The sequence below is a fragment of the Rhinopithecus roxellana genome, chromosome 14 (genome assembly GCF_007565055.1).
Source record: "Rhinopithecus roxellana isolate Shanxi Qingling chromosome 14, ASM756505v1, whole genome shotgun sequence".
Taxonomy (NCBI): domain Eukaryota; kingdom Metazoa; phylum Chordata; class Mammalia; order Primates; family Cercopithecidae; genus Rhinopithecus; species Rhinopithecus roxellana.
The window spans coordinates 12,027,017-12,051,342 of NC_044562.1; the positions used below are offsets into that span (position 1 = coordinate 12,027,017).

General features: G+C 40.2%; 1 protein-coding gene across 15 annotated transcripts in view; it reads right to left on the minus strand.

Moving 5' to 3' along the window:
• Positions 1–24,326, minus strand: part of CLASP1 (cytoplasmic linker associated protein 1) — a 310,377-nt gene that overhangs the window by 140,644 nt on the left and 145,407 nt on the right. For all 15 annotated transcript variants that reach the window (XM_030916265.1, XM_010367499.2, XM_030916256.1 and 12 more), the window contains exon 8: positions 21,103–21,170. In XM_030916265.1, coding sequence (XP_030772125.1) covers positions 21,103–21,170 — 68 coding nt within the window. The remainder of the gene's footprint in view (positions 1–21,102; positions 21,171–24,326) is intronic.

The following is a 24,326-nucleotide window of genomic DNA, read 5'->3' on the forward strand; positions in this document are numbered from 1 at the left end:
AAGTTAGAATCTCTTGGCCAAACTGGAGGCCCAGTTTAAGTTAACCCTGTTAATATTAAGCCTTCCTCAGAGAAAACAACTTACAGCAACACGCCAAGAGTGATGTATTTAAGATCAGTCTTAAAGAAGAGTATCTCCAAACATATGTCAGAAAGACTATAAACTTACCCTTAGAGACAAAAAGCAAAGGAAGGGAGCACAAAGAGACTGGTACTTTAATATCCAGAGTACCAAAGAGCTCCCTGGGGGTGAATTAGGGAAGATGGGAATAAACTGTCCTTCCTGCTGGAATAGCTAGTCCCCGACACAAAACTCTCTGAGCACCTGAGCTGAGCCCACAGTATCATTTCCTGGAATGACACTCACACTGAAACATCCACAGGAACTCAACTCTCCATAGAAATACCCACCATTTCTCAACATCCACAAGAGCTCTTAGACCAGGCCCTGTGCGGGGTGGGGAGGAGGAAGAGGGGCAGCTAAAGCAGGATGCCCAGATGGAGGAGGTCAGTTCTTCTACCAAAGCCCAGGAGAGCTACACACACACACACACACACACACACACATATACATACATATATATATACACACACATACACACATATTCATTCATTCTCTCTCTCTGTCTCTCTCAGATAAATGCTAGGAGAAACCTTCAGATTCCTAAAGTAAGAACTAATTTTTTCCTTCACTACAATGGCTAATTCTTTTCATGCTATCCTGAGCTTTACTGAGCGATTGTAGATGTTTATAGTCATCATGTTTCCACAGAGACAAGCTTGAAAGCAGCTAGAAATTCATGACCAGAGAGTACAAAAGTCATTAGTGAGGTGATTCACAAACTAACTTTTTACTAGGCCCTGTGTGGGGCGGGAGGGGGAAGAGGGGCAGCTAAAGCAGGATGCCCAGATGGATGAAGTCAGTTCTTCTGCCCAGAAGAGCGTTGGTATCTAAAAGAGGAAGATTCCTATTGATGACTACTTATTTCAGTCCCTCTCTCCTCCCTCTCTTGCTGGATGACTCTGAGTTAGGTGACTGATGGAGGGTACTAGAGGACAGTCCCAGCTCTGCGAACCTGGCAAGTGGGAGAAGCAGAAGCAGCTCTCTTGGGGAAGGCTCTGTCTGTTTTCGTCTTCCCCTGGGTCTGTCCAGTCCCGGGCAGAGTTTGAGGCACTAATACACTTATGTCTGGGAACGATGGTCCTTCACGACACATGAAGCCAGGCTTTCAGTCTAAGAGCTCTTGCGGACGTTGAGGAATGGTGGGTATTTCTATGGAGAGTTGAGTTCCTGTGGATGTTTCAGTGTGAGTGTCATTCCAGGAAATGATACTGTGGGCTCAGCTCAGGTGCTCAGAGAGTTTTGTGTCGGGGACTAGCTATTCCAGCAGGAAGGACAGTTTATTCCCATCTTCCCTAATTCATCCCCAGGGAGCTCTTTGGTACTCTGGATATTAAAGTACCAGTCTCTTTGTGCTCCCTTCCTTTGCTTTTTGTCTCTAAGGGTATACATATATACACATACATACAAGAACTTGGGTTTATTTTGTCCAATCAATATTAATATGTCTGTTTTTTTGGTGCAATGTTCATTCAAATCTGAATAATTCCAGTCCTACAATTTGAAAAGTTAAAGTCATATTTTAGTTGATGATTTTCAATGCTTTTAATAAGACCTTTGGATAACTATAGCATACATACACTTAAAACAACAGCTATCTAGAGTTCTCATTGCTGTATTTACATAATTATAAAGAGTTAACATAAACCAAAAATAACTTGTCTCAAAATTTCAAAGTAGTTAGCTTTCTAAAATTCTTTTAATTACATTTGGATATTATTACAAACCTAAATGTAAATGGCACTCAGCATCCCTGCTATCATTTGTCTAGAGAATTGTCCAGATATTCTGATGCATGGCCGGGTATACAGGCCACACAACTGCAGGCTAAAAACAGGAAGAAAGCAAAGCTTAGGAGGAATCAACATCATGAGAGGTTTCAACAAGTATATTTTAGGAGGAGGAAGTGCAGATAAGTGCAATTATTCTATGTAAGGTACAGGATATCCTTAAAGAGATTTTTGTAAATTATAGCTATATTACTGAAAGTACTTATTTGATAACTGTCCCCACACTTTGATCACATGCTTATTTTCTAGCCCAAACAGGTCAAGTGAGTGTGCCACACACCACATCTCCATCATCTCGGCCCACCACTGAGGCCTGCTCACCACTACCTTCAGCTTCCATCTGTATTCCCCAGCTCCCAAGCCAACCGCCCACATAATAATCACATTGCCCAATTTATGCCAAAGACAACCACTGTGTGAGAAATTTCACACCCAATTTATAAGCACCAACATCCCATGCTCCCTTTTGTCCTGCATGCCAAAAAGTCAGCCTTGCTGAGCACAAACACCACCATGCAGGGAACTTCTGAGCACGAACAGTGCGGGGCCAGGGTCTTGGGCCCCATTACGGGCCTTCCATCCAGCTCACAAATATGCTGTGACTATGGAGGCCAGGATTCTCTTCCAGCTGACTATGGACCTCTTGATAGCAGTGGGAGGAAACAAAGGAAGGACACATGAGAACATGGTGGGGAAGAGGTGGGAGAAAAGGGGAAAAGAAAGGAACAAATGGAGAATGGAAGAGGAGAACAGATTCTCTTTCTTAAGCTCTGAGTTCATGAGTAAAGCATTAATTTACTTCAAGAAATAACAGCCAAGATAATTTATAGGAGGAGGAGCAGGTTAGTTGCCACCTGACTTGGATAACTATCTCCCTCTTTTGCTTATTCACTGAGGATGAGGATCTACTACATTTCAGGCACTTCACTAGTTCCTGGGAATATGGTATGAAAAAAAACATTCATGCTAACTGCCCAAAGGGACTTTCCACTATAAAGGGGTACAACATTTGTAAAGACAAATCTGTGATAAAGGCAAAGAAGGAAAAGAACAGTGTTCTGTAACAAAGTGAGGGGAAAGGCAGAGGGTGGTGAGAGACATTTTGGACATGGTGGTTCAGAGAAGGCCAAATCACACTATGCTGCAGGCCTTTTACCAAAGGCATAATCTCATCTACGTGGGACAGGATTACTCAGGCATCTCTGTCATGGACACGGAATTTAAGAGTAGGAGGCAGAGAAAGGCAGAAGGAAGGTTCCAATTTGCCTTGAACAATGAAGCAAAAGAATGCCTTTGACTAAGCAGCAGGGCAAGGCGCATTGTTTTGACAGGGAGAGAGGTCCTACAAAAAGTGTATTCTTTCTCTTTGGAAAGGGTTCACTTACCCTGTGGGTCTAGCCTCACAGCCACCAGCATATGCACAAAGGTTATCAGAGCCTGGCCTAACTGCAGATAACTGAATATAGTAAGCCAAGCTCAAACACCATTTTCATTTCTGTACAAAGAAATCCAAGTACACTAAAGACTCCAAAAATTGTTTTAAGATAGAAAAGGGGGCCTTCCAATTGCGTGTGTGTTTTTTTCCTTCAAATTTTGTATTTTCAAGACCCATGAGCTGGGTATGGTGGCTCACATCTGTAATCTCAGCACTTTGGGAGGTCAAGGCAGGTGGATCACCTGAGGTCAGGAGTTTGAGACCTGCCTGGCCAACATGGTAAAACCCCATCCCTGCTTAAAAAAAAATACAAAAATTAGGGCATGGTGGCGGGCACCTGTAATCCCAGCATGGGCCACCACACCCAGCTCACATACCCTTTGTGTATGCCCAGGATGTTTGTAAATGTCCACCCTGTGCCTGGCACTCGGTTGGCTGCTGGTAATTCAGAGGTGAACACAGCAGCTCCCATCTTGATTCCGCAAAGCCGGTCATAAGCCAGCATAAGAAGCCTTAGGAAAGCGAATTCCTCGATTGCCGCACAAGTCCAGGCAAGGCATTTCTGAGGAAGCCCCTGCACCAAGACCTGAAAACTAGGCAGGCGTGAGGAAAGTGAAGCGCACTCTAGGTGAAAACAATGTGTGCGAGCTTCCTGGAGCAAGAAAGGGACAAGGCAGGAATGGCAAAGGCACAAAGGCATTAATGAACGAGAATGGGTGACTATAATTACAATAATAATGACAACCACAAACTTCTTCCTGGTAATAGGTTAGAGAATAGTAGGACCATGAAATCATCATTTATCCCTCAAAAAGGAACTGAAAAGGTACAATGCAGGCCTTAAGTGGACATATTCTAACTTACATTTTTACTATTTCATGGAAAAGGGGAAAGTTTTAAGCAACACGAAGGGATGTGAATAAAGTTGGCATACTGATGACTGAAAACTGAGACTTCCAGAAGTCAACAACTACAATTTCAACACCTTAATCTCTGAGTGTCATATTATGTAAGAGTCACCATATATCCTTTCATTGATTAAATGGTCATTTCTCCTTTTGATTACAGTACTTATTTTACCTTCCAACTTGCCCTGAAAGTTATAAATGTCAGAACCCAAATCCCACAGGTATCAGATCTACACCCTGCGCTCTTTTGGAAATGTCATTTTAATTAACACTGTACCAATCCTGACCCAATTCTTTTTGACAATCACTACATAGGCACAAAAGTAAATCAGGTGGAAAAACTTAGAGCCAAATTTGGAAAAGGATTCCTACCAGAATGTTCTCTCATACTTTAAAGTAATTACACTAAGAGCTACTTGCCATTTGTGCAAATAATAATAATTCTTCAAATCACCCATCTCTGCTTTAACGATCTCATTCTCCAGAACCCTGTTTAGCTAGAGAGGCAAATACCATACTGCTACATACGAAGACAAAGATAAATAAGATGACAATTTAACATAAATATCCATGTTCCAATAATACTCACTCCTCTAATAGCAATCTCAACTCTACTCCAAGATACAAACCCATTTGAATCAAACTCACATACAAACAAAATTCTATGTCCAAGTATCCAGAACTATAATCACCTATAATCATCTTACCCTCAAAACCTGCTCTCCCTCCAGGTTCCCCACTTCAGTTGGTCCTACCATCATTTGTCCAGGCCAAAATATGGAATTGCTCTTAACTCTTCCCCTCCTATCTCCTATCAGGTCTTTCCCCACCCACTGCCCTAAATAAGCACTGGGTGTGGTCAGTGCTGCTTCGAACCACCTCTCACTTCCATTTCCTCTCCAGTCCCACTGAGGCCGACCTAATTTGGGTCTTCCTCATCCCTCAGGTAATCCGTATTACCAACTAGTATCCTTACTGGTGTCCATGTCTTTAATCTTTGTGTGTTTTGTTTTTTTAATGACATGTTTTAAAGACACAAAACAGTGAAAAAGATTTTCTTAAAGCACATAACCCAACATGCAGACCAACTGTTACCTTTAGCTGCTGTCCCTAGCGTATTCAGCATTCCTTAGTTTTTCTCTAACGTCCTTTCTCTGCTCCAGGATCCCATTCAGGACACCACATTACATTTAGTCATCCTGCCTTGCTAGGTTCCTCTAGGTTGTGACAGTTTCTCAGACTTTGTTTTCAATGACCTTGACATGGTTAGGGAGTTTATAGAATATCCTTCATTTTGGGTTGGTCTGAGGCTTCTGCCATGTTTCCACAGAGCTTATGGGGCTTTGGCAGGAAGACCACAGAGGTAAAATGACATTCTCATCACATCCTATCAAGAACACCTACCACACTGACAGACTAGCAAGTTTTGCTCCCCTCCTTTAGAGTGGGATATTTGCATAAATGATTTGGAATAATTCTGCACAAGAGGTTCGTCTCTTCATCTCCATTTACACACTTTTCAGTCATTTTATTTACATTAGTATGGATCATTAACATTTATTTTATACTTTGGGTTAAAACCCAACACTACTTTACTGTGTTGCTTCAAGTGTTCTAGCTTTGGCTACTGGAAGCACTTTCAGTTGACTCCTGTGTCTCTCAGTGATACCCATACTGTTGTTTTGTTTTGCTTTCTCTTTGATTTTTTTCAACCACTTCCCTACTTTCTGGCCCTGCGAGATACACTGGCTCACCTTGCTCCAGCCCTAAACTCAGCCATTTCCCCAAGGAGCCCTGGTGGTATTAGTGACCAAGATCTGCGTACTGAATGGCAGTTTCTTTTTACAAGATCTTAGGATACATTTGATTCTGCATCTTGTTTTCTTAGTTTTCCCTATCTACACAAAAAGATCAATTGTATTATTTTAAACCTCAGTTCAACCTTCACACCTCCTGTTAGGAGATCATCTGGAGCTGCCACAGTGGATGTGTCCCTATATCAATAGGATAAGATTGATGTGCCAGGCCCAAGGCCCCCACTGGCTCCTTAGCATAGGGACTATCATCCCCAATTTGCACATGAGAAAATAAAGGTGGACAGCCATGCTGCCAGTCCCAGGTCACATACTGCCCGTGCAGCAGTGGCACTCATACCCTGTCTGAGGGATTCCAGAGCACTTGGCCTGACAAGATGGCTTTCTGGAAGAAAGACTTAGGTCTAAGATGGCAAAAACTAGGGCTCTCCCCGGTCCTGCAACTAACCCAATTCTAGAAAACCCAAAACCTTTGGTATCTGTGTTTAAAAGCCGCCCTTCCTACTCCTCATGGGGCTGCTGTGATGTTCATAAAACACAAAATTCAGGAAAAGAGTTCTGAAAACACTAAAGTACCCTACACACCTTGGAACACCCACTGCTATTATATTTTGCAGATTTTTAATGGTCATGAATTAATATATGATTCAAATACGCCACTTCCATAAGAAACAGTATTTTAATCCTTGTTTCCTATCACGATTGCAGTTACTGAGGGTAAAAGTTACCAAAGCATCTAAGCCTGAATTCCAGGTGACAGTGACTAAGGAGGCAGGCAATTTGAAAAAATATATTAAGTGAAAGAACAGTCTTTATTTTAAACTCAGATTCAGGAGGCTATCTCCATGGATTTTAACATGAAAAAGTTGGCTCCCATATTATGTTGACCTGTTCCTAAATACAAATGAAAATATCACAACTTAAGACAAATGCCACTTATAAGTGACACACTTTCAAATCCTCAAAGGAAAGGCTCTGAGAGAGGTTACCTCAGAACATGAATTATTTAACTCTCCTGCCCAGGTATTGATTTCCTGCAGCAGTTTAACCTGAAAATAGCATACGATACTTAGGTATGAAATAAAAATATTATCACTGTATACCTTAAATCCCCAATTAAAAAATACAAATATACTTTAAATTCTCGATTTAAAAATATGAGCAGAAATGTAGCATCTTCCAGGACTTTCAGCCCAACTTAACCACATTTAAGAAAATAGCTGTAGAAACCTTTAATAATCTACTACAAAATAAACTCTGAGCAAAAGTCCTGGATGGGTGCCCAATTCCCCACAGCAGGAGACAAATAAACACTTGTTACTGTATGCAATTTTACTCTGTGCAATACCTGTTTCAGTAGAAGAGTCTGGAAATACCCTTTGGAGACAACAAATTAAGAGCCTGCCAGCAAAACCATCCCCTAGGAAAGCAAGACAGTGATACAGGTTGTTCCCATCACATCAACTGCACCCTACACCTTTGAATGCAAACCCTGTTTACACAGAATCTTTTAAAATCACTTCGATATTGGCCAAACCTGGGAAAAAGCTATGTGGAAAGACTGACAGCTAATCAATAAGATTTTTTGTGAACAACACTTCTTTTGTAGTTTTCCTGTACATTTCTGCATTTTAAAAATGCAAATCTTTTAAAGGGGAAAAAAATAAACAATGACTTCAGACAGAAGCAGCATCCTTGCACTGCTATCATTTATGCTTTTCCTCTATACGCTACTGGGAAAACTTAGACATTTCTAGCCAGTAGATTCTTTTCAAGACCGCTTAGCTTTATTAACAAATACCCTGCAACTGCAAATAGATTTATGTTCATAACCCTCATACTGTGAACAGAGGAAAGCAGAGAAAAATTAGAAGCCCATGAAATAAACAGAAGATAAAACCACAGCGAGCCTCAGCCTGCTGTGCCTGCTTCCTCTGTCCTAGCCTTCGAAGGTTAACATTGATGTTTATTTCCCTGTCGGTTTCACAATGTTTCCCTGCTTAAATACCAACAAAATTCATAACAATCTTTCCCATGTTTCATCCACGATTTTTAGTTATCAAAGGAATTATAAAAATATTCAAGCATTTCCTAGCCAAGCAGCAATCATAAACACTTTTCAGAATATATTAGAACAGCCTACCTTTACCAGTAGTCATGATTGTCAGTAATCCTGGTACCAAATAAAAACACTGCTCTGAAAGCTATACCTACTCACAGCAACTTAAGCATCAGCAAACTCTCCACCCACACTTGTTCAGTGTGATCCGGCGGCACCAATGACAACTGCCACCCTATTCCAAAATAAAAGCCTAGACTAACACTGATTTTTTAAAAAGGGTTGGGGGGTGGGGGCTGGGGGGGAGGTGTGAGCCTTCTCCATCCAACTCTACTCATGTAAGAGAGTCTTCTTTAAAAGTGGTATTAGAAATTTTTTAATCAGTTCTTCCCCCTCAAGAAACAGAAGAATATTCCTAACACAAATCTTAAATAGAAAAGTATCAGAAAGCAATCTTATTTCCACATAGAAAATAAAATACACTGTCCACTGCAGCTTATGTGACTTATGCTGGCATCAGAAGCAGTCTCTTCCAGGCTATTTTAGGTGGGCTTCTTAGCACAGCTCAACACATATGCCAGCCTTGTAACAAACACATTATCCTTGTATTCGTGACTATGGAAACACTTTCCTAAGATACTGAACCACTATCCCAAACCTTGTAATATGCATAGTCTAATAAACAAGCACGGGGAGAGAGTGTGAACCTAGTATTGGCACCTGATCCACTTATTCACAATCATTGCTTTTAAAGGATAAGCGTGGATAATAATGGCTTGGCTTCTTAATAAACAAAAGACAACTGATTTGCCTTTAAATGAATGCTTTGTCCTAGCTACACTAGGCAATAACTCTGATCTTATCTAACACAATCTGTCAATGGTCTGTTTTCAGACTTGCACAGGTATTTCTCATTTCCAACAAAGTAGAACTGATACCTGTAATATTTTTCAAGTTAGAGTTTTTTAAGTGTAAAACCATAAGGCAGAATGCATTTGGTAACAAAATGATACCCGGTACATTCACGTATAAGAGTCAACAATGTTATGATCACTTGTTACCTACTTTATAGTTTTATTAGCAAATAAATATTGGGTCTTTTACTTTAGCTACAAATTTATTATAGAATTATCATGGATTTAACCAAAATGATAGTTTGTATCTTTCCTCATAAACATGTTAGTTTTGCTCAAGAAACTCAAAAGCTTGTGTATTTTTTAACCAAATTAATGTTCATGGGCCTCGCTTCAATCAAATCCAATTAAAGATCATTAAGTGGTTGCAGATAAAGGACACTGAGTAGTCCATAATTACTGGCTCTTTCATTCTGAAAATCCAATTCTCCCATGAGCATAAGCACATCTGCATGATTTAAAAACTTACAAATAATTTGCTTTTTGAAACTCATGGAAAGAAAAACTGTAATTTTTGCTTCAAGGGGCTTGCTAATTACACAGAGATGAAAAAAAGAAGAAACATCTATATAGCAACATATTTTTAACTCTCATATTCTCAGCATTCAAAGCCGAAAGGCCTTCGGGTAACCTAGCAACAAGAAGGAATCACACAAAGATGAAGTATTCTATTACAGACAGGAAGCCCATTTCAAATTGCTACTCGGCTGCTTTTTCATTGCTGTTTTCGTCACAATTTGATTACACTTTTAAAAATTAAGTCCATGGGTTTCATATAAATATTAAGCATCAGAGAACAACATAATTTTGAACATGTCAAGATATACAAACCCTGGATAAAACCCTATTATTTCTTAGGAGTACCACCATTAAATATGGTTCTTCCAACTTAGCTAAAATCCAGAACGTTTATTTCTTACTCAAAAGGACACTGTTGTTCACAAGTAACAAAAGAAAAAAAACAAACTGGACTTCATCAAAATTTTAAAATTTCATACACCAAAAGATACTTAAAAGTGAAAAGAGGCCAGGCATGGTGGCTCACGCCTGTGATCCCAGCACTTTGGGAGGCCGAGGCAGGCGGATCACAAGGTCAGGAGATCAAGACCTCCCTGGCTAACATGGTGAAACTCCGTCTCTAAAAAATACAAAAAAAAAATTAGCTGGGCGTGGTGGCAGGCGCCTGTAGTCCCAGCTACTTGGGAGGCTGAGGCAGGAGAATGGCATAAACCCAGAAGACAGAGCTTGCAGTGAGCTGAGATGCACCACTGCACTCCAGCCTGGGCAACAGAGCAAGACTCCGTCCCAAAAAAAATCTGAAAAGATTGGCTCACACCTTTAATCCCAGCACTTTGGGAGGCCGAGGCGGGCAGATCACGAGGTCAGGAGATCAACACAATCCTGGATAATACGGTGAAACCCCGTCGCTACTAAAAATACAAAAAATTAGCCGGGCGTGGTGGCAGGCACCTGTAGTCTCAGCTACTTGGGAGGCTGAGGCAGGAGAATGGCAAGAACCTGGGAGGCAGAGCTTGCAGTGAGCCGAGATCGCACCAGTGCATTCTGGGCGACTGAGAGAGACTCCCTCTCCAAAAAAAAAAAGTGAAAAGATCAGCCACAGAATGAAAAAAAAAAAAAAATTTTTTTACAAATCGTATCTGAAAATCATATATAGTTCAACAACAAAAAGACAATTCGATTTTTAAGTGGGCAAAGGACTTGAATAGATGTTTTCCAAGGAAGATCTACAAATGGCCAGGAAGCACAGGAAATACGTTCAAATATATTAGTCATTAGGGAAATGCAAATCAAAACCACAATGAGATACCACTTCATATTTACTAGGGTGACTATAATTTAAAAAAAAAATTAAAACAACAACAACAACAAAAAAAAACAAGCATTGCCAGAAAGTGGAGAATTGGGTAATGGCTAGAGAGAATATAAAATGGTGCAGCCACTGTGGAAAACAGTTTAGTGATTCCTCAGTAAGTTAAACATAGAATGACCATATAATACAGCAATTCGACTCCTGGATATACACTCAAAAGAACTGAAAACAGGTGTTTAAAAGCTTGTATACAAATGTTCAAAGCAGCACTATTCACAATAGACAAAGCTAGAAACAATCCAAATGTCCATCAATAGATGCACAGTTGCAGCTATGTGTGAATATACTAAAAATTACTGAATCATACACTTGAAATGAATGCTGTCACGGTATGTAAATTATATTTCAACAAAGCAATTTTAAAAGAGCATTACTATCCATACTACTCAAAGCAATCTATAGATCCAACATAATCCCTATCAAATGCCAATGACATTCTTTACAGAAATAAAAAAAGGAATCCCAAATTCACATGGAACCACAAAGGACTCAGAATAGCCAAGGCCATCCTTCCTAAGCAAAAAGAACAAAACTGGAGAATCACAGTATCTGACTTCAAATTATACTCCTACCATTGCTGGTTTTGTGGCAGCGTGGTACTGGAATAAAAACAGACACACAGACCAATGGAACAGAACAGAGATCCCAGAAATAAAATCCACACATCTATAGTGAACTCATTTTTGCAACAGTGCCAAGAACATACACTGGGGAAAGGACAGTCTCTTCAATAAATGGTGCTGGAAAAACTGAATATCCATATGCAGAAGAATAAAACTAGACCCCCATTTCTCACCACAAAAATCAAATAGAAATGAATTAAAGACTTAAACCTAAGACCTCAAACTATAAAACTACTAAAAGAAAACATGGGGGAAACTCTCTAGGACATTGGTCTGCGCAAAGATTTTGTCAGTAACACCCCACAAGTATGGGCAACCAAAGCAAACAATCAACAAAGTGTAAGACAACCCACAGAATGCAAGAAAATATTCTCAAACCACCCAACTGACAAGGGATTAATAACCAGAATATATGAGGAGCTCCAACAACTCAATAGAAAAAAAACCAAATAATCCAATTTAAAAATAAGCAAAATATCTGAATAGACATTTTTCGAAAGGAGACACACAAATGGCAAACAGGCATATTAAAAAAGTGCTCAACATCACTGATCATCAGAGAAATGCAAATCAAAACTACAATGAGGTATCATCTCATCCCAGTTAAAATGGCTTTAATCCAAAGACAGGCAATAACAAATTTTGGCAAGGATGTGGAGAAAAGGGAGCTCTTGTACACTGTTGGTAGAAATGTTAAATTAGTACAGCCACTACAGAAAACAGTATAGAGGTTCCTCAAAAAACTAAAACTAAAACTACAATATGATCCAGCAATCCCACTGCTAGGTATATACCCAAAAGAAAGCAATCAGTATATTGATGAGATATCTGCACTCCCGTGTTTATTGCAGCACTGTTCACAATAGCCAAGATTTTAAAGCAACCTAAGTGTCCATCAACAGGAGAAGGAATAAAGAAAATGCGATGCCTACACACAACGCAGTACTATTCAGCCATAAAAAGAATGAGATCCTGTCATTTGCAACAACATGGATGGAATTGGAGGAAATTATGTTAAGAGAAGCTAGGCATAGAAAGACAAATTTCACATGTTCTCACTCATTTGTAGGAGCTAAACATTAACACAACTGAACTCATGGAGATAGGGAGAAGAATAACGGTTACCAGCAGAGGCTGGGAAGAATAGTGGTGGTGGGGAAGGGAGTGGGGATGGTTAAAGGGTACAAAACCATAGTTAGACAGAATAAGATCTAGTATTTGATAGCACAACAGGGTGACTACAGTCAACATTTATTGTACATTTTAAAATAACTAAAAGAGTGTAACACAAGAAATGATAATTGCTTGGGTTGATGGATACCCTACTTACCTTGATGTGACTGTTATACAAAATACTTCATGTAACCCATAAATATATACACCTGCTATATGTCCATAAGAATTTAAAATCTTGGGTCAGGCACGTTGGCTCACGCCTGTAATCCCAGCACTTTGGGAGGCCGAGGCGGGCGGATCACCTGAGGTCAGGAGATTGAGACCATCCTGGCTAACACAGTGAAACCCTGTCTCTACTAAAAATACAAAAAATTAGCCGGGCATGGTGGTGGGCGCCTGTGGTCCCAGCTACTCGGGAGGCTGAGGCAGAAGAATCCCTTGAATCTGGGAGGCAGAGGTAGCAGTGAGCCGAGACTGCACCATTGCACTCCAGCCTGGGCGACAGAGCAAGACTCCATCTCAAAAAAATAAAATAAAATAAAATAAAAAATAAAAATCTTTAAAGAGTATTGTCACTTCAAAGAATACAATGGCTGGGCGCAGTGGCTCACGCCCGTAATACCAACACTTTGGGAGGCCGAGGAGGGTGGATCACCTGAGGTCAAGATTTCAAGACCAGCTGACCAACATGGTGAAACCCTGTCTCTACTAAAAATACAAAAATACAAAAATTTGCTGGACATGGTGGTGAGTGCCTATAATCCCAGCTACTCAGGAGGCTAAGACAGGAGACACGCCTGAACCCGGGAGGCGGAGGTTGCAGTGAGCCAAGATCGCACCACTGCACTCCAGCCTGGGCAACAAGAGCAAAACTCTGTCTCAAAAAATAATAATAACAATTTTAAAAGTAAATAAATGTTAAATTTTAAACATGTACTCCAAAATAATCTGAAAGTCTACAAGTATGACAGTTATTCTCAAATATTATTTTCATTTTAAAAATGAATATACCCCTAAAATCGAGCAACTGGAGGAGAATCTATTATTCTGAGCACCAACCATGTCCCAGGCACTGTGCTAAGAATTTTACACACAATCTCACTGATTCTCCACAAAATCTCTAGAAGGTCTTCACTCCATTTTACAGATGAGCAAATGTACTTCACAAGAGTTAAGTTACTTGCCCAAAGTCCCACAGCTAAAGCGTTGCAGAGCAGGGCACAGATGCCTTTCCTAAGGAGGAAGGATAGTCACACATTTCCAAAGCAATCCCCTTTGGCTTGCTCCCTGACACTGTCTACACTTCTCCACACGGAGGCATGGGGGCACCCACACTCGAAAATTAACAACTAAAACTACTGTTTGGCATACACAGTCACCATTTATTAAACAGATACTTGTTACCAAGTCCTTATGCTGAGTATAGGCTGCTAAATTTTCACAAATGGGCATTAGAAGGACATAGATCATTTAACAGACACCCTTTTGAGTCAGCCTAGGAAGCCCCTCTGTGGACATGCAGCGCTAACCAACCAAGGCAGCTATCGAGTGATCAGAACCTCTGCCCAAGAGGTCGTTTAGGAGCCTGGAAATGAGCCCCACGTTGTCATTCATTCTCTCCTGTGTTTTGCTCGGTTCTCCCTCAGCTCCAGCTCATATGCAACACTCCAGAACCCAGTGGGTATATAAGAATCCAAGGGAAAAAGCAGAGAGAAAAAGAATCTAGTCATCTCAGATACTAAGTGTTCGTACACGCACTCAAGATTTACTAAGAGACAAAGAAGAAAAGCTGGTTCCTGTGAAACAAACCAATCGCAGAGAACACTGGGACTAAGAGGACAGCCTGCGAGGTATCCGAGTCTTAGAATGAGCAAACACAGACACACAGTCCCCTGTATGCAGAAGGGTTACAGTCCAGTGCCGAGACAGGTATTAGTCAAATAATCGCCAAATGGAAACCTGCAAAAATGATGCCTACCAAGCAGTGGGGTAGGGGGTGACTGCCCACATTTAACAGACGGATCTGACACCATTTGGGAGGACAACAGATGAATGGAATTAAGAAAAATGTGTATATATACACAATGGTATATAATTCAGCCATAAAAAGAATGAAATCCTGTTATTTGTAGCAACATGGATGGAACTAGAAGCCATTATATTACATAAAATAAGCCAAGCACAGAAAGACAAATATCACATGTTCTCACTCATATGTGGGAGCGAAAAGGGTATATCTCACGAAGGTAGAGATTAGACTGGTGGTTACCAAAGGCCAGGAAGGGGAGGGGGAAGAGTGAAGAGAAAAATATATATAAATGTCTTTATTACCACTGAACTGTACACTTAAAAATGGTAAAGATAGTTAATTATATATGTAGATTTTACTTCAATAAAAAAGCAATATTTGAGTTAAACTCCATACGAATCAGCGGTAACATTTATGAAAAGCGAGGGAGAGGGAGGTATCAAAAATGACACCCAATCTTTAACATACCAGGATGAATAATGGAGCAATCACGCTTATAAGGAGTACAGAAAACATTTAGGGTGGAGCAATATTTACTATTTTGTGTTTTGTCTTTCAGCCAGAAGTAGAATATAAATTTGGTTTTAGATATATGTTTCAAATACAAGAGGAAATGTCAGACAGGCAGCTGTTTCAGATACAGTTCCAATCCTGTACCAAGATCTGTAGAGGAGACAAACATTTATGAAAAAATGTGATATAGCTAACAAATAAAATTACAGCTATGGATATCTGTAACCAGGGAAAAAGCACTGCCTGAGAAAGGAAAAGGCCTAGAATCAAGCTTTAAGAATATAATGACTAATTAGTAGATATTAGATAAAGGAAGCCAAGAAGGTGCAGCCCAAAAAGCAGGAAGAAACCAGGAGGAGGTCAGACCCCACTTTTCTTTCTTCTTTTTTTTTAGATGGAGTCTTGCTCTGTTGCCCAGGCTGGAGTGCAGTAGCACAATCTCTGCTCACTGCCACCTCCGCCTCCCAGGTTCAAGCGATTCTCCTGCCCCAGCCTCCCGAGTAGCTGGGACTACAGGCGCCCACCACCACGCCTGGCTAATTTTTTGTATTTTTAGTAGAGACGGAGTTTTATCATGTTAGCCAGGATGGTCTCAATCTCCTGACCTCATGACCTCCCCGCCCTTGGCCTCCCAAAGTGCTGTGATTACAGGTGCACACCGCCACGCCCAGCTAATTTTTTGTATTTTAGCAGAGACGGGGTTTCACCATGTTGCCCAGGCTGGTCTGGAACTCCTGAGCTCAGGCAATCTGTCCACCTCGGACTCCCAAAGTGCTAGGATTACAGGCATGAACCACCATGCCTGGCCTCTTTTCTGTGGTACAAATAGGTAATAGTTTCTTCTTTTTTTTTTTTTTTTTTTTTCTGAGACAGTCTCGCGACCAGGCTGGAGTGCAGTGGCACGATCTCAGCTCACTGAAACCTCTGCTTCCCAAGTTCAAGCAGTCCTCCCACCTCAGGGCTGCCCCACCCCCTGCCATCCTCCCACCTCAGGGCCCCACCTGCCACCCCCATAGCTGGGACTACAGGGGTGCACCACCACACCTGGCTAATTTTTGTATTTTTGTAGAGACGGAGTTTCACCATATTAGCCAGGCTGGTCTCAAACTCCTGACCTCAGATAATCTGCCCGTCTCGGCCTCACAAAGTGCTGAGATTACAGGTGTGAGCCACCGCACCTGGCCAAAAATAGGCAATAGTTTCTTAGGTATAACAAAAGAAAAACGAAACAGATAAATTGGACTTCATCAAAATTTAACACTTTATATTTCACGTGACACTATCAAGAAAGTGCAAAGAAAACCCACAGAATGGGAAAAAATATTTGCAAATAAATCACATCTGGTAAGAGTCTGGTGTGTAGCACATCTAAAGACCTCTTAAGGCCGGGCGCGGTGGCTCAAGCCTGTAATCCCAGCACTTTAGGAGGCCGAGACAGGCGGATCACGAGGTCAGGAGATCGAGACCATCCCGGCTAACATGGTGAAACTCCGTCTCTACTAAAAAATACAAAAAAACTAGTCGGGCGAGGTGGCGGGCGCCTGTAGTCCCAGCTACTCCGGAGGCTGAGACAGGAGAATAGCGTGAACCCGGGAGGCGGAGCTTGCAGTGAGCTGAGATCCGGCCACTGCACTCCAGCCTGGGCGACAGAGCAAGACTCCGTCTCAAAAAAATAAAAAAATAAAAAAAATAAAGACCTCTTAAAACTCAACAATAAATAGGCAATTAACCCCTTTAGAAAATGGGCAAAAGATTTATTTGAATAGACATTTCTCCAACCAAGCCCTTTATAAACCATGGGCTTATAAAGGGTTAATAAGCCCATGAAAAAGATGTTCAGTACCATTACTCGTCAAGGTAAAGCAAATCAACACCACAATGAGATACCACTTTACACCCACTATGGTGACAATAATGAAAAAGACAGACAATAACAACTACTGGCGAGGACGTGGAGAAACTGGAAACTCTTACAGGTGGCTGGTAAGAACATAAAATAGTGCCGCAAAACTGGAAAACTGTGTGTTTACTGTGTGTGAGCAGTTACTCAAAAAGTTAAATGTACAATCCAGCCATTCTACTGCAAAGTATACAGCCAAAAGAAATGAAAATACATATCCACATGAAATCTTTTACATCAATGTTCAAAGAATCATTCTTCACAACAGCCAAAAAGTGGAACAACCCCAAATGTCCATCAACAGACGGATAAAGAAAATGTAATCTAATCTCACAATGGAATCTTGCTCAGCCATAAAAAGGAACGAACTTCTGATACATGCTACATTATGGATGAACTTTGAAAACATCATGCTAAGTGAAAGACACCAGACACAAAAGCCAAATATTACATGATTCCAATTATACAAAATGTCCTGAATAGGCAACATAAAGACAGAAAATAGGATGCCAGAAACTGGGGAGAGAGGGGAATAAGGAGTAAGTGCTAATGGGAATGGGATGTGAGGGTGAAGCATTTTAGATTTAAATAGTGGTAACAGTTGCACACTTTGTGAATATTCAAAAAAAAAAACAAAACAAAACACTAAAGCACACACTTTAAAAAGTGAAACACCAATAGGTAAATTATATATAATCTCAATTTTTAATTTTTAAATGAACGGCAACTAGAAGGAGAAAGTATCTCAATTTTTAAAATATACTGATAACTTCACAAAAAACCTAACACCTATTTCTGACAAAAACTCAGATAACGGCATTTAACTTTCTTTCTTTAACTTTCATGTGCCCACCTGGGTCTCTCCCAAGCACACCTTCCTTTCTTTCCTGTTCTGAGCCTTTTTAAATAAACTTCTATTCCTGCTCTGGAAAAAAAAAAAAAAGATAAACAGAAGTAAATAGAAAACTACCTCATTTTGATAAAGAACATCTACAAAAATCCTACAGCTAATACCAGACTTAGCACCTAAGATAGGAACCAGACAAGGATGTCCCCTCTCACCACTCTTATTTTATATAGTACTGGAAGTTCTAGCCAGTGCAATAAGGCAAGAAAAAGAAATTAAAAGCATACATATCTGAAAGAGATAAAACTGTTGCTATTTGCAGATCACAAGACTGTATATGTAGAAAACTCCACAGAGGCTACAAAAACTCCTACAACTAATAAGTTCAAAAAGGTTGTAATATAAGCTATATAAGGTAAGAAATGGAGAAAGCAGAGGATGGATGGATCTAGAGAAAGCTGAACAGTCAAAGGTTTGAGGTTCAAAAGAGATCAAAGAATTACACTGGGAGTTGTGTTTAAAAAAAAAACATGAAGGAGGAGGAGGTGGGGGGGAGAGAGAGAGAGAGAGGAAGAGGGAGACAGAAAGAGAAAAAGAGAAAGAGAGAGAGAGAGAGAAAGAAAAGAGAAGAAAAGAGGAAAAAGGAAAGGAGGGAGGGAAGGAAGGGAAAAGAAAAGAGAAAAAGAAGGAGGAGGAGAAAAGGAGGGAGAGAGAGAGAGAGAGAGAATTAGATAAAAGAGGGAGACAGGTTTTATTCCATCACTACTGCAGTTTCTCTACGCCACCTAAATGTGCAATGAAGGAAATCAGGTGGTTTGTTTTTTGACAGCTACTGAACATTTTACTGGTCTCTCAAAGTTACTGTAAAGAGATGAAAATCATTTAGGTTAGAAATTCTAAAATTTTACACATATGGCTATATATTAGTTTCCTTAAACATTTTGGCTCTAACAATTAAAACAGTAATACTACATATATAAAGCAAAAAGCTGAAATTATCGACCTCCAAGAAATGTTGTTAAGGCTTCCTTACCATTTGCTATTTTTAACATAGATGTTTAAAAGAACTGTTTCCATTCTCAACCCTACACCTATGTGTGTGCACGTGCACACACACACACACACACACACACACACACACACAAAGGGAATTTGGGGGCAATATTTATACCTAACCACATAGAAAATGCTGCTTGTGATACATCCAATGCCACACAGTTTTGGCATTCCTGAGGGTGAAATCATATTTGTCACATCACTGGATCCCATGGAGTGTATGTACACTCTTTTAGGCAAGATCCCCAATGTGGATGCAGTCTTTCTCCCCAATGCCAGCACTATAATGAGATTCTGTTTCACAGCCGTAATACTGGCTTATGAAGCACAAACTCACTTTTCTGCCATTGCTTTTCCTTACTTGCCCAGTATGTTCTGTCCCAGTGCCAACGATTTTTAAACTGAGAAACCACACAAATACATCCACACAAAAGTAAAAGCATGTGTCCATCAACTAACAGCCTGTGAAGACCTGCCTGTGGACACCAAGCAACTCCACTCATCACGAGTGCACCACTCAGATGCCATTGGCTCTACCAATGATATGTTTTTTAAAGTACATATCAAAGTATGTACACTAAAGTACAAGGTAGAGAAAATTACACCATAGTTATATACAAATTATACAGTTATAGTCTGCCCTTATGTACCAACTTACTTTGAGGAAAAGCACTCAGACTTTTCTTTACAATCTCAAGATATTCAAAATGTGAAGGCTTGTACTAGGAAGACAGGAGCAGTGACGAGGAGAATTACTGGGATTCAGGGTGCAGTTTTAAAAGTAAATCCAACATGATTAATGAATTCGGTATTGGTTGTAATCTAATATACCTAAAAATTCTAAAATAGCCTAGCTATGATACAATGAGGTATCCAGAGTTAGAAAAGTTTTTCTCAGCAATTAACTTTTTGATATTTTTTCCTTCATACAGGACTAATTCATTCCTGTCTTTTCCTCTCCTTCTGGACTCACAAGAATTACCCACTAGTTCTCAAATATCATCACAAAGTATAGGGAAAGGAATACAGGAACTGGAAACAACAGGTTACGATTCACATCAAAATCATTACTTTATTTATTCAGCAATACTTACTGCACACCTATCACAAGCCAGGGACTCTTCAAGGCATTGAACTTACGCTCATTGAGAAAAAAATAAAGAACAATAAAGGGAATAAAGTAAAGGTCCTGCTCTCATGAGTAAACACATACTTTTCTAGTGATACACGCTAAGAAGAACACTCCAACAGGGTGAGGGCACAGAGCGTGGTATTCCGGTGGCCTTCAGTAATGCAGTGATACTGTATGAAGTGAGATCTTCATGGCATGAGGGAGGAGGGAGGAGGCCACAATGATACCCACAGGGCAAATACTTCAGGCAGAAAGAATTATAAGCACAGAGGTCCTGAAGCAGGAGATGCTCAAAATGTTCAAAATTAGCAAGGAGGTCAACGTGGCTAGAGCAAAGAGAACTTTCACAAAGAACAATTCAAATGACATCAGAATGGTGATGGGTGCCAGATCACTCGAGGCCCAGTGAGCCATGGTGAGTTGCTGAATTGCAGCCTGGGTGTGATGGGAAGCCTTTGGAGGATTAGGAAGAGGATTCACATCACCTGACTTGTATTCTGAAAGGATTACTCTGGTTGCTATATGAAAAACAGACTTTAGGCATGGGGAAACAGTAGAAGAAAAGATACTGTTTAGGAGGGAAACACAAGAGCCCAGGTAAAATACCATGACAGCTTGCGCTGGGAAGACAGTAGCAGTGATGATGAGAGTTCCTGGGATTCAGGATGCAATTTTAAAAGTAAAGCCAACAGGATTAGTTAAATTCAGTACAGGTTATGAAAGTCAGTGATGATTCACTCCACTGTTTCTGGCCTGGAAAACTGGGTGAATGGAGGTTAAGTTTTAAGAGTTAGAAACTCTTACTAAATTACCTAATTCAGCTGTTCACATATAACATAAATGATACGAATGTAAAACTGAAAAAGCAAAAGCAGAGAATGCTTTTTCAACTCACCATTTGCAGATTGTATCATGTTTCCAGATTTCTGGACTTCATCAAATTTTGTAAAAATTACATTCAACCTGTATGAAAGCAAAAATGTAAACAAACTATTAACCATCACTGCTCATAGCCAATTACATTAAAATGCTAATGTGAAGTTGATACCCACCGCCCCCCAAAAATCAATGATACAGACCCACCTAATAACGAAACACAGTGACTAAATCAATAACATTAACAATAGCCAACAATAACTGAGCACTTACTATGGGTAAAGAATGGGCCTAGAAGTCTATCTGAAAGAGCTCATTTAATCTCCTTAAGGTGACATACGTGTGGGGTGGAGATTCTAGCCCTGAGAGTAGTCATCCAGAGCCCCTGCTCTCAGACATTACTGACGACACAAAATGTATATATTATGAGAAGTGTGTGTTTCTCCTATTTCTCTCTTAGCGCAAACTATCAATTACTTAGCATGGAGCTTTTCAAAATGCACTAATAGTACATTACAAAGGCTTGTGCTTCCTGCTGTGATTCATGCTTAATCCAAAAATGCTATAAATAATTTCTCTAGAAACAAATGCTGTGACTGGATAATCTTCAGCTTAAAAAAATCTGTATTATACTTATTTTCTATTAATGGATCATTTCACCTTGGCATTTAAATTAAAGCAAAATTCCTTAACCAGTCTAAATACTCCATCCTAGTGACACCAAAAATGAAAGAAAAAGGTGGGAGAATGCAATCATACTTAGTAGAAAAAGTTAAGAAAAAAGAGGCTTTCTTGAGCCCGGCATGGTGGCTCATGCCTGTAATCCCAGCACTTTGGGAGGTTGAAGCAGGTGGATTGCCTGAGGTCAGGAGTTCGAGACCAGCCTGGCCAACATAGTAAAACCCCATCTCTACTAAAAATACAAAAAATCAGCTACATGTGGTGGTGGGCGCCTGTAATCCCAGCTACTAGGGAGGCTGAGGCAGGAGAATCGCTTGAACCCAGGAGGAGGAGCTTGCAGTGAGCCGAGACTGCGCCACTGCACTCCAGCCTGGGCAACAAGAGCGAAACTCTGTCTCAAAAAAAAGAAAGAAAGAAAAAGAAAAAAGAGGTTTTCTCAAGCAAAGCACAGGTATATTGGAGTAGGGGTTGAGATTCCAAAGTAATGTACCTATGCCTTCAATTCTAGGGACATTTTAGTGCTTTTTAACACACCATCCTAAACTGCCAGCTCTCATCATTTCAAATATGTTCGTCTTTTCTTCTCAAGCGAATGGAAGCTCCTCAGGGGTAGAGACGTGAGCTATGCTCTCTTGGTATTTGTACCAAGCACTACGTATGCCATGCAGATGCTCGCTCAGGAGTTACATCACTATGTTAGACAGCTGAAACCTAACTCCTCACTCTGGAAAACTGTGGGTATTCACACAAGCTCTGGTGTTAGTTCATTCACTCAAAACTAGAGTGCCCATTATGAGCCCAACACCGAGCTAGTGAGTTCTTACCCTCTGGAGCTTCTGCTCTAAGTAAGAGAGAGGCCAAAATTACACATCAGCAAATGAAGGGGATAAACCAGCCTGATGTACTGCCTCTCCCCATTCCATAGGTGACACCAACAATCTCTTCAAGCCATCTTTCCACCAAGCCCAGATGTTCTCTCAGAATCCGTCTCAAAACTATTCCAGGCAGACACTACCCATTAGTTAAAACTGGCACTGAATAAAACTCCAATTGCCATCTCAGCACCAGAAATGAGTAAAACTATAACTCACTTTCAAAGCCAGCAGTTACTAAAGAACTGGAAAGATGCCTTACGTGAATGTGTTTCTTATGATGTTTCCATTATCGTTCCTTTTTAAAAGTAACAAAGATCTTCAATGGCTTGACAAACTCATAAATAATATCATGACACAGGTTGCCAGGGCATGCCCTCACTAAGGCACTACTTGATTGTGTCACAACCACACCCTCTGATGTGAGCATCCCTGCAAGTTCGTAAGTTGGAGCCAAGGTATACCTCTAGTCTGGTTGTTCCTGAAATTACTGGAAGAGGGCAAGTATTTCTTCCATTCCTGGGAGAGTATTCACCATTCTAAATGGTAATTGTGTCCAGAGTCTGTGGATTCTTTCTCAGTGGTAAGGCATTCTCACTGTGGTCACATTACCCACGACCTGGCAGGCCTGAACAACTAGGTATGAGAACACTATAAACATAACTATTATTGGTATGTGCACCTTAATTCAGAATTCCCTCTGCTTTCACACTCCTGTCTCACTAGCTCCCTCATTCTCTGCTCATTAATGCTGCTACAACAGCTCCTATCAAGGTTACCACCTAAAGAGACAGTCTAACACCAACAAAGCATTCCGTAGGAATGAAAGGACTGGTTTTGTTTGCTAGCTCTGAGCACAAAAATATAAAATGTCTCTCTTGGGAACTACTGATTCACATAAATCTAAAAGGATGAGTTTCATATATTCAAAGACATTGAATACATAACTAATGATTACCCTCTGAAGCCACCAAATTGTTTTATTTTAAATCTCTGGATTTCCATTTAAAATAAATTTCTTTACTGGTTTGACAAATAACTACCATCTTCCCCTACTTTTTCTGAATTTAAATTTCCATATTAAACTCTTCAATCCAATTGGAATTTATTTTACTATAAGATTTAGTTCAAATTAGTTCCTTTCTAGAAAATTTTATATATAGATTTTAAATAATTTCCTGGAAGCAAATACTTAAACACAGCAATCTCAGTCAATAAGCTGCATCCATATACTTAGAGCTTCTAGCATGAACAAGAGAAATCGACATAAACACATACTTAGAAATCCAAACTTGGAGGACAGAAGAGATTTTGAAGAGAAAGAAAAAGTTTTTTTAAAAATGTCATTAGTGCTTCCAAAGAGATAAGAGAAAATATTGTGATCATAAAACAGGAGAGGAACCCTTTAAAATGGCAGCGTATGGACCCTCAAAAATCTGCTTCAAAGAAGTAAAGAAAACATTGGCAAAAACTGTCCAAATCAACTTACCATCATGGTAAGAGTGAAAACAAGCAGCCTGGCAGCCACTAGAAAGAGCTGAAGCTCCCAAGTCTGGAGCTCCCTAAAAGTCCCCATTCCCAAAGAACTATCATTCCACCTACCTGGCACATCCCTGCAAGCCCAATTGTAGGGCTTGTCTTTATCTGACCTGACTTAGAGCTTGTTCAATGTTAGAGGCCTTTTCCCTGA